We start from the raw sequence: 10,970 nt of genomic DNA, 5'->3' as shown, positions 1-10,970 counted from the left end.
AAAAGAGGGAGAGAGGAGGATAGAGAGGGAGAGAATGAGAGAGAGCAGGATGGTGTCGGCACACCAGAGAGACAGCAAGAACCAGGTGAGAAAGTGGACAGGTAGTCAAGACCACATAAGTAGCCTTAGGGGGCAGGAGCCTATCTCCTGTTTCTGTAGCGTGAGGCAGCTTGATGTACAAGTACGGTCCATGCCCCCCCCCCAAGGCAGCAAACACCGGTGTAGATGCATACTGTATGCATAAGTGAGTGTGGTGGTGCTTATGGGGTGTCGCTACGGGACAGGTGTCGCTCTGACTGGGAGGGCAAAATCACAGTATACCCACTAGAAAAAACTAGACTACACCACTGGTCCAAGGGTAGGAACGACTGGCCTTCTCCTCCAAGGTGTTATGAGAAAGAGACGAGGAGAGAGGACATGAAGACTCGGAAGAAGGTTTTGAGATTCGGCCATTAACGCGCTGCAGCAGAGTTAGCTAGCCTTAGTTACGGCAGTGTTCTCAATCCTGCGCTCTCAAACTTAAGGTTCAACCCTGATGGTGCATATTTTGGTAAGAATTGGTATTTGGTATTTTGGTAAGAATTGTCATTGGTATTTGGTATTTTGTTAAGGATTTTCATTGGTATTTGGTATTTTGGTAAGAATTTTCATTGGTATTTGGTATTTTGGTAAGAATTTTCTAAGAAAAATGTAATAATAATAATAATAATAATAATACATTAGACTTATATAGTGCTTTTCTAGACACTCAAAGACGCTTTACAAACTGAAAAGATCGAGTAGTAATAAAAAAGAAATAAAAGCAAGTATAGGGGCCTAATTAAGGTAGTGCTGGGGACACATGGGAAGGGGAGGGGGAGAGGGTTCATTGGTGAAGGCGAGCTTGAAGAGGTGGGTTTGTCTGATGTGGTTGGGGAGGGTGTTCCTGAGGGACGGAGCTGTGGCTGAAAAGGCCCTATCACCCCAGGTCCGGAGCTTGGACATAGTGGTCTTTAGGGTGGTTTGGTCAGCAAACCTGAGTCAACGGGAGGGGGTGTGGAGGGGGATGAGGTTGGCAAGATAGGAGGGGGCCAGATTGTTGATGGCTTTGTAAGTGGTGAGTAGGATTTTTAATTGGATCCTGTGTTTGACCGGGAGCCAGTGTAGGTTTTGGAGGACAGGGGTGAAGTGGTCACGGCGGCGAGTGGAGGTGAGCAGACGGCCAGAGTTTGGACGTATTGGAGTTTGTTTAGCATGTTTGAACGTTGAAAATGAATGACACACTCGCTAGTCAAGCCAAAACATTGCAATGCAATGGATTCGGAGAGTAATCCCCACTACTACCTATAACACTACTTTTCATTGTTAGCAGGCTCACAAAACAAGCTGTGTTAGTTGACTAGTGAGTGTGTCGTTGATTTTGACAACAACATTGACATTTATTTACATTTTTCAGAATAAAAGTCTGAACATTTTGATTGGTTGGTGACTTGTTCCCGGTTTCACTAGCTGCTGTCACATTCATCATCAATGGGTCACTGTTTAATGAGGACAAAACAAGTGGAGGGCTACAAGGAGAGAACAACTCCTTAAATATTCCCTCATACACTGTTCCTACACTAGCAACAACAGAAGATAAATATCCTACATCAAACACTGGCTCAACCCATTCTTAGATATTCAATCTACCACTCCTGCTGATAAAAACAGATCTGGCGAGGCATTCCCCTCTATAACTCTGGGCCTTAAATGAAGACGAGGTTAAAAGATGAGACCTTGTAGTGAGTGTCTTTTAAAAGCTGGGATGTTTCCACCCTGGCTGTACACAGCTTGATTTATGTGTGGATCCTGAGATTGAGCCAGCTTGCTGTTCCAGAGCTGAAAGTACAGGGTATGCTTCCCAGTGTGTGTGTGTGTGTGTGTGTGTGTGTGTGTGTGTGTGTGTGTGTGTGTGTGTGTGTGTATCTGTGTGTGTGAGTTATGCTCGCAGCTGGGACGTCATTACTCCGGCTAGAAGGAACGCAGCAGGAAACACTTTTAATTACTTTCCAAGATGACAGGTCCTAAGAAGAAATACAAGACCGCAAGCTTTGATTCCCAAACTGCTAGAGGCCCAGAGTCATGCATGAGGCTGTGTAATTATTCACTTCTTGGTAAGAGCATTGTGTTCCCTGGTTAAATTTACAACATTGAAATTGTGAGCGTAAACCTCCCAATAGGATGTTGTATTACAAATCATCTTTCTATTAGAGTGTATCTTATTTTTAGCAATGTGACATGGAGCCAGCTCCCACAAAAAAAGTGTTTCATTCAAAATAAGGCTGAAAATGTTGAAACATAGCCAAAACCACTTCTTTTTAAAATTATTCTAGACATTTTCGTTTACCTATTTTGTATTCCGTTTTCCAGACTCCTCAGGGCATCACCAACGACCCCTCTGAGAAGTTGCAATCCGGTCAACACCTCACCCTGGAGCTGCTGTACATCAGAGATTCATACATTGAATACTGGTGCAAATGTCCAAATGGCATCAACATAATTCAAAAGTGATGGATAGAACAGACAAAGTAGAAGGGGGAAAATAAACACTAATGTGTGAATACTAACGATGCTCGAGTCAAACCAGGATGTGGCAGCGCCACGAGTAACATGATTAGGATGGATATTTTTACAGATTCAAGTGGGAAAATGCTGAATAACACTCTCTGAGAAAGAGATCCAAACTTTGAATATAAGTTTTCATTCAGCTTTTGAGCCACAAAAATTACTTTACATGAAAGCCTATGCAAAGCATGAAAGTTCTTGAAAGTTTGACTACAGTCCTTAATGCATATACACAAGTCCTTCACTAAAATGTACTCTGGCATCTCTGAATCAGAAGCAAAATCGAAATGATCATATCTGAACATCTTGAACATTTTGCATCCATTGAATTTCAGAAACGTATCCTTTTGACAAAGTGGATTCCACGTCTGTGTTTACAGATGTGAAATAGGCCAAAACATTTTCAATAGTGCTTTTGAAGTGGGCAGAAATGATTAATCATGCACAAATACAAGCAGGAGAATTGTTGCTCACTGCTTGTTCACAATTTTGTCCTTCTGCAGGAAACAAATGAGCGCTTGGTTTGCAAGCTCAGGTATGGAATTAGTCCTATGCTTCTATGCTTCGCCATGTCCTCTGGACACAATGTTCCATGCCTACTCAGACGTCTGACAAGAGTCTCTGAGTTCTAGCAGTGTCTGAGTGTCTGAGTTCTAACAAGGCCGTGATGCATTTGGGTTCTGATGGTCTTCGGCTCTTTCCGAAAATATCACATGATGACAAACAGCTGCAATAGGTATGTAACCAGGTAGTGTATACACGTTTTTTGTTTACCTCTGCTTGAAATGGTATACAGTCTACTCCTGATACATGCTTAGGACTCTTTCAAATTAGTATATCATTTATACTCGGGTATCAAATACAAGCAAATTACTTTCATACCTCATCTTTATATATTTTTCTCTCTTTTGAGTGTTCCATTTGCTCACACACCTTGATTGAGTGGCTCTGGTCCTGTGTGTTGACCTGTGGCCCGGGTGGGGAGCACAACAGTGCCAGCCTCTGATCCTGTGTGTTGACCTGTGGCCCGGGTGGGGAGCACAACAGTGCCAGCCACTGGTCCTGTGTGTTGACCTGTGGCCCGGGTGGGGAGCACAACAGTGCCAGCCTCTGATCCTGTGTGTTGACCTGCGGCCCGGGTGGGGAGCACAACAGTGCAGCCAGCCACTGGTCCTGGTGGTGTTGGAGACTGAGGGAGCAGTGGTCAGACAGACAGCTGTACTCATGCCAGAGAGAGAGCAGATCCCTTTGCCTCAGGAGCTCCTCAGCCAGTTCCTGCAATACTGCCTTACACCTGAGGGAGAGCAAAACACAGTTCTCGAGGTAAAGGTTTGCACCAGGTGTGTGTAAGTTTGGACCAGGTGTGTGTGTGAGTTCGTACCTGTTTTTTCAAAAGGGAATTAAACCTTAAAACCTAAATCTGAGTAAATCTGGGTCTGTATGCACATCCGACTTCCATGCAGGGTAACACAATGGCATGAGAAGACAGGGTACTGTCTGCTGATCCCATGTACTAGTTGATTCTGTTTCGATTCAGTAGGTCTTCGTCATTTACTTGGTTGAAACTTGGAATAAACTACATAGGAGCTTCTTTCTTTTCAATGGCAAAATAGAGTAACAATTAAAAAAGTCAAGAACAGCTGCTAGCATGCCTTACTACCAACACATCTCACCTTGACCTCTGATAACTTGGATGAAGACATAGATAACTGGTATGAATGTTTCAATTCTAAAGGAGGATATTAAAGGAGTATATTAACAATGTATTACAAGGCTGTGGAGACAGGTATGTCAATGAATCCTGAGTGTACCATTCCAGAAATGAGTGTGTGGCTAAAGTGTTTTGTTTTGTGTAGGCCAAGTAGACAGAGCCAGGAAACCCTGGTATAAATCTGCCTAGCCACCGGGGAAGACTCCCTTCCTCTATTTCAGATCACAGATCATCCCAAGGCCGAATTCCACTGTTTTCATGCTTGCATTAACTCAATTTGTTTACCTTGATTTTATCAGGCACGTAAGTCGAAAACACACACGCACACACACACACACACACACACACATACACACACACACACACACACACACACACTACTATTGCTACTACTATATTTATCTTCCCACTCCATTATTGTTGTTGTTAATAGTGGAGTTATAGTAACAGTGTTGTTTCAGCTGCTTACTACTATTACTGTTGTATGTTATATACTATGTTATTGTTGTTATTAGGACTCTTTTGCACTGTTGTGGAGCTAGCTTGTCCAAAGCATTTAATTGCACCATCTACGGCTGTGTTCTGCGTATATGACAAATAAACTTGGATTTTATTTTAAAGAGTTCATGTCAGTTGTGGTACTGACCATGTCCTCTCCCCCTCCACTCGTTCTGTGAGGACTTGGGCCTCTCCAGGGTTGACTGCATCCTTCAGACTGATAAACGATTGGTCAAGAGCAACCCAAATCTCTGCACCATTCCCAGACTCCACCTGGAACCGCTGTGGAGAGGGAAAGACCACAGTGTTCATCTCACATACCAAGGTTGAAACTATGGCATATTAAGGCCCCCCCCCCCACACACACACACACGCACACACACACACACACACACACACACACACACACACACACACACACACACTCTCACACACACTCAAACACACCAGGGAAGCGCCACCTGACTGGTTGGTGCAACCATGTGTAGTCAAACAAAAAGCAATATCATGTGTGACTTCCAATTGACTTTAGAGGTGCTTCAGCTTCACCCAAGCAATACGTTTCACTCGACAATTCCATAAGCGCATAGGCACGGCAATAAGAGGTGATAGCCACGTGACACGTTTTTAAATCGATTTAGACCGGAAGGGGTCTAACATTGACATGTCACATGCTTAAGTCAATTCATAAAACAGAGACAATTTAGAGATGATATACGACAGTCAGGGGCTGAATTCTGTTTTTTGACATTTCTGAAAATATTGCAGTACAAATATAACAGTTACATTACACACATCAGGATTACAGTACATACAGTACATTATGTAACACAGCTATAGTCTTACTTCTCTCTCTCTCTCTGCCTTATCTAAGAGATTTCACTCTTAGCTAATTTACCAGTGACTGTTTGAGGTAGCTACGTGTGAGCTCCACATCTTGAGGTGTGGTATGGGGCAGACTTGACCACGCTCGCAGGTGCACTTTGGCCCCACCCATCCACTTAGTAAGTGATGCAGAATCATTGTGTAACCTGAAGACAAGAAGAACATGGGGGTTTCAGGCTGGTAGAATATGACAGAACATTCAACCAACCGATCTTCTTTTGTCACTGAGAATCCGTGAAAATTGAGTCAGCTCGATGTATTCATATTTCATATTTCCATCAAGTGTTTCATATTCTTATGCTTTACAATGCACATTTGATCTTTGATTGCTGTAATTAATCCACTATTTTAGTATGTGGGTATATTGATTACTGGCACAGAGGCATTTATTCAGAAAACACGCTTGATTTGTGATGTTACAGTAAATTATCTTTATAAAGTAAACTACTTATAAAATGTACCGTGAACATGCGAACGTATTGGAACATTTTTATTTTTATTTCCTTGCAATGTGCAGTATGTGACTTTGTTTAGAAATAAGTGTGTAAACAAGCCACATTCTATCACTGAAATTGTTACTCATTGCACATTTGAAGTGTGTGTCTTTGTCCACTATGTATATGACCAGTAGGTGAGTAACACCTTGTTAACCCCTTCACCTCCTGCTACTAGCGCTCCTCTGTATGTCTATTGTACCTGGCCCAGTTGGCACTGATATCATGCCAGCGCTGACTCTCTTGCTCTGCTCTGCTGTGGACACCCCACCAGTGCAGACCTAGGGCCCCCCCTATAGGGCCAGCTCCGGAATTGCACCCCTGGGTCTGCAGGGCCTTCTTCCCCTGGTCCATGGTTGACGCCAAAGCTGGCCAGTTTTCCTCTAGCACTACCAGCGCTCGCTAAAGGAGGGAGAGAGAGAAGGAGAAGGAGGAGAGAGAGGATAGTGGGACAGAGTGGGAGAATGTGGAGAGAGAGGAGATTGAGGGTGGGAGAGAAGCGGAAAGGGGAAAAGGGGGAAAATAGAAGGAGGAGGGAATAGGGGTGAGAGAGGGAGAGAAAAGCAGGAAATGGGATGTGGAAAAAAAGAGTGTGAGAGGAAGAAAGGGGAGAGAAGGAGAGGGGGAATGGAGAGGCATAGGAGGTGAAGAAGTGGAGAAATAGGTAGAAAAATAGACAGAAATAAGTGAAAGAGGAGAAAAAAGGAGAGAGAAAGAAACTTCTATTAATACAATATATGCCATTACGCATTACAAGCGGCATGCTTCACCAGCTGAGCCACAGGACTCCCCCTCCTAGACATTGCATTCAGAGCTATGGCAACATCCACCCTTCATCGTTTCCCAAAGAGGAAGCCATAAATCTATTAAGGAAAACCGATAAGGAGTAGTGCATGTACCCACGCAAGCACACGCACACGCACACGCACACACACACACACACACACACACACACACACACACACACACACACACACACATACCCTACTCTAGTCACTCCATCTGAGAAAGAAGCTTCTGTAATTGTAAAAGGGAGGAGGAGGACAATATGGGGAGTTAATGGTGGAAATGGAACACTGGGTTCTCTGAGACAACACGACGTCCCATTCCTCTGAGTAATTGGATTTGGAATGAAGTGTGCCATAGAAAGATAATTAAAAAAAACTTCCAGTGGGCGGCCATGAATCCTTCATCCACTGAAATTCAGTCCACCTGCAGATCTGTCTCATGTATTCTACACTGCTAGTTATTGGAAGAAGAGTTTCATCCCGAAGTCAGTTTGATTACAGCCGTTGCATCACACACCCTAGATAGTTATTCACTTGGAAGGGGTCAAATGGGGGCCAAAGGCTCGGAACATCAATCATGTAGAATCCACCTGTCGGTTCATTGGCTCTTCAACACACCCTGCTCAGACATCAGTCATTCACAATCCACCTCTGCCTGTCACGTCCTCCACTGATATTAAATATGATCTGGGAAAAGTTAGGAATGAGGGCTAAAATGGTTAAAGCCACTGACAGTGATATAATTCAAAATGATCAATAGTGTTACACTTTACATTGCGGTCACATTTTATACAACAATAATGTTTTTTTTTCTTTTTTCTTTAATCTTTGTTTTGGCAGGTGATGCTACTTCAGTTGAAAATGAAACAAACAATATCTAAATGTGTTTTAACCCATCTTGCTAGCAAGCTACTCTCTTACTAGCATAGAAATGTCTAAAATGTTTGCTTTAGCATAATCACTAATCATAGCTACCTTGCCAGCTAAAGCACTGTATTGAATGTAAGGCAGCCAAGAAACAACAAAAGCCCAGCCCTGCTATAACAAAAAATAGCTTGCTGTGGGCACAGCACTTTGCTACACTCCTAGCTAGAGGAGACTTTGTACCCTGTTATGACATGTTTAATGACGTCACATCAAAACTCATGAACAATGGCAAGACACATCTTTCACTGCAGTTTTGTCAAAATAGGGCCAATTATTGGAGTTCATTTAACTGTGGTTCAACAGGACGCAGACCAAGTCTCAACGAATGTCAGCTCCACTCCTAACCAATTGTGTATAAATACTTACCTTATCTACTGGTCACCTGTGTGTTTTGCTATGTATTTATAAGCAATTTAGCTGACTTTCTTTTTGTTGACCTGACAATACAATGTCTATCTATTTTTAGCATGTGGCCCTGGTCTTTGATGGCTAATTTCACCCCCGGTCCAGCCCATTTTCAATACAAGAGTAACAACATTGTTCCACACCCTCTGACACTGAACCCAACTGAACACAAGTCGCACCAATGACTTAGCTCGCCATCAACACTCTCAACGCCTCCAGGCACTGTCACGGTCACTCCCATCTTCAGCTCTGGCACCCTCTTTCTGTGGGTAAGACAGAGGGCCTAGTCCAACTTCTTCGGCATCCAGCTGGACACCCTGTCCTTCAAGCATCATTACTAAACCACATCCTCCCTATGCATCTACCGGAGCCTCACTTCATGGTTATCATGCTGTTCGCACGCAGACCAACATCCAGCTCCTCTCAGACATACAACTGGAACCTCACTGCACCTCAACGATGCACTGACAGTCACCGTCTGCCTGTTCTCACCTGCACATCACCGTACTCTTCTGAGGCATCAATGCCAGTAACCTTGCCTTACTCCTCGCCACCTTCAACTCCACCCTAGTTCACCCTCAAACCAGGATACACATAGTTCACCCTCAAACCAGGATACACCCTCAAACCAGGATACACCCTGTCCACAGTCAAAAGCAGCAAGGCTGACTCACTAGATCACTCCACTCTGATCTTCCTTCCAGCTCAACACATACCTCAGTACTCAAACACTTACATCCCCCTCTCGCCAATGACATACTCCACCTTCAGATTCCTTCTTCATCAGTTTTGCGTACCGTACTGTTCTTCATCACAAGCCTACCATAGCTACATACGCTCCAACCTTCAGGACCAAAACAAGCTGACTCAACCCTCAGCTCACAAACCTTCAGTACCAGACCTCTATGGGAGTCCTGGAATCTTATGGTTCCACGCCATATACATCAGACATCTCTCAGCAATACCACCAGGGCTCCCAACAACCATCACCATTATCCTCTTTACAATTGCAGACCTTTGTCTTATCAGCTTGCATAATCAAATAAATTGACAAAATCAAGTTTCAAGTTTCAGTCTGCAACCAGCGTCCTTCCCCACTATGCAGTGGAGTTCCGCAGCTTGGCTATTGAGACCGGGTGGGAGGAGCGCTCTGTGGTCGTCCTGTATGCACAGGGGCTCTTGGAGGTCATGAAGGACAAGTTATCCTTCCGAGAGCTGCCTGAGTAGCTGGACGACTTAGTCGACTTCTCTCTGCGGGCGCCGGGAGCGGGACCATGAGAGAGGCTCGGCTAGGGGTGCACTTCTCCGCCCCACGTCGGGTGTGGCTTCCCGGCTTCATGGGGGGGCTGGCCTACGACGAGCCCATGCAACTGAGAGCGGCTTGCCTTTCCCAGACGGAGCGACATCGCCGTCAGAGAGAGAGGCGCTGCCTGTATTGCGGGTGGAGTGGGCATCTACTCGCCACATGCCCGGAGAAGCTGGGAAACGGGGGGGCTAGCTAATGTCCTCCTTGACCACTGTGTGTTCGTTTACCTTGACGACATTTACATTTTTTCTAAGGATTTAACCCAGCACCAGATACACGTACAACAGATGCTCGAACACCCTCTCCGCCACAAACTTTTTGTCAAGGTAGAGAAGTGTAAGTGTGGACACGGTCTCTTTTCTGGGGTTCGTGGTGGACAGGGGGGACTTACGGATGGACCGTGGAAAAGTCACTGCGGTGTTGGACTGGCCACGACCCTCTTCATTAAAACAGTTACAACGCTTTGCCCATTTTTATAGCCGATTAATTCGCGGGTGTAGTGCCCTAGTCGCTCTATTGACAGCTCTCACACAGACGAGCCTGCGCTCGTTTTCTTGGTCCCCGGAGGCTGAGAACGCTTTCACCGTGCTGAAACAGAGCTTCACCTCAGCCCCCATCCTGGTTCACCCGGATCCGTCCCTACCGTTTGTAGTGGAGATGGACGCCTCTGACATTGCGATAGAGGCGGTTCTGTATCAGCGTTGTTCCAAGGACAATAAGACTCACCCTTGTGCTATTTTCTCCCGCCGGCTGTCTGCGGCGGAGCAAAATTATGATGTGGGGAACTGCGAGTTGCTGGCCATTAAACTTGCCCTAACCTGCCCTGCGGCGGCGCAGCGGTCTAAGCATCAGTCTCTGGTGCAAGCTGCCCACTGGGGACTGGGATCGAAACCCGGTCTCGCCAGACCCGGATATGGCCGGGGCCCACGGGGAGCAGCATATTGGACGGCCGCTCCCGAGGGTGGTATAGGCTATTTCCGGATAAGGATCCGTCGCGCAACACCGCCCCCGTCTGGTGCCGGAATAACAGTGTTGGGCTCGAGGGGCAGGTAGCTAGTCTATCGGCTCTCTCATCTGGGCTGCCGGCCACTGGGTGCGCGTGCGGCCGATCCTACGCAATATGCGACAGGGGATAATGCGACACTAGGTTGGGTATAATTGGATACTAAATTGGGTGAAAAAGGGATAAAATAAAATAAAAAAAATAAAAAAAAATAAAAACTTGCCCTAACCTGCATTTAAAGTAAGAGAAACTTTATTTTACTCCCGTTCCGTCTCCGTTACTCTGATCTGCACCACACCTGGGTCCAACACACTTTGACATATTAAAACCCAAATCAAACCATCAGATGGAACTAGGATTGGGACTGTGA

The 10,970-nt window shown here is 45.3% G+C and overlaps 1 protein-coding gene across 1 annotated transcript in view; it reads right to left on the bottom strand.

Moving 5' to 3' along the window:
- syne2a (spectrin repeat containing, nuclear envelope 2a) overlaps positions 1-10,970 on the bottom strand; it is a gene marked incomplete at both ends in the record, with an annotated part of 85,226 nt that overhangs the window by 49,586 nt on the left and 24,670 nt on the right. Inside the window, 4 exons of the mRNA XM_080524118.1 lie at positions 3,517-3,877; positions 4,941-5,074; positions 5,691-5,823; positions 6,374-6,573. Coding sequence (XP_080380244.1) covers positions 3,517-3,877; positions 4,941-5,074; positions 5,691-5,823; positions 6,374-6,573 — 828 coding nt within the window. The remainder of the gene's footprint in view (positions 1-3,516; positions 3,878-4,940; positions 5,075-5,690; positions 5,824-6,373; positions 6,574-10,970) is intronic.

This window comes from Nansenia antarctica (assembly GCF_963989245.1).
Source record: "Nansenia antarctica genome assembly, chromosome: 1".
NCBI lineage: Eukaryota > Metazoa > Chordata > Actinopteri > Argentiniformes > Microstomatidae > Nansenia > Nansenia antarctica.
Note: the sequence above shows the minus strand (reverse complement) of the source record. Positions and strands in the feature narration are given on the sequence as shown.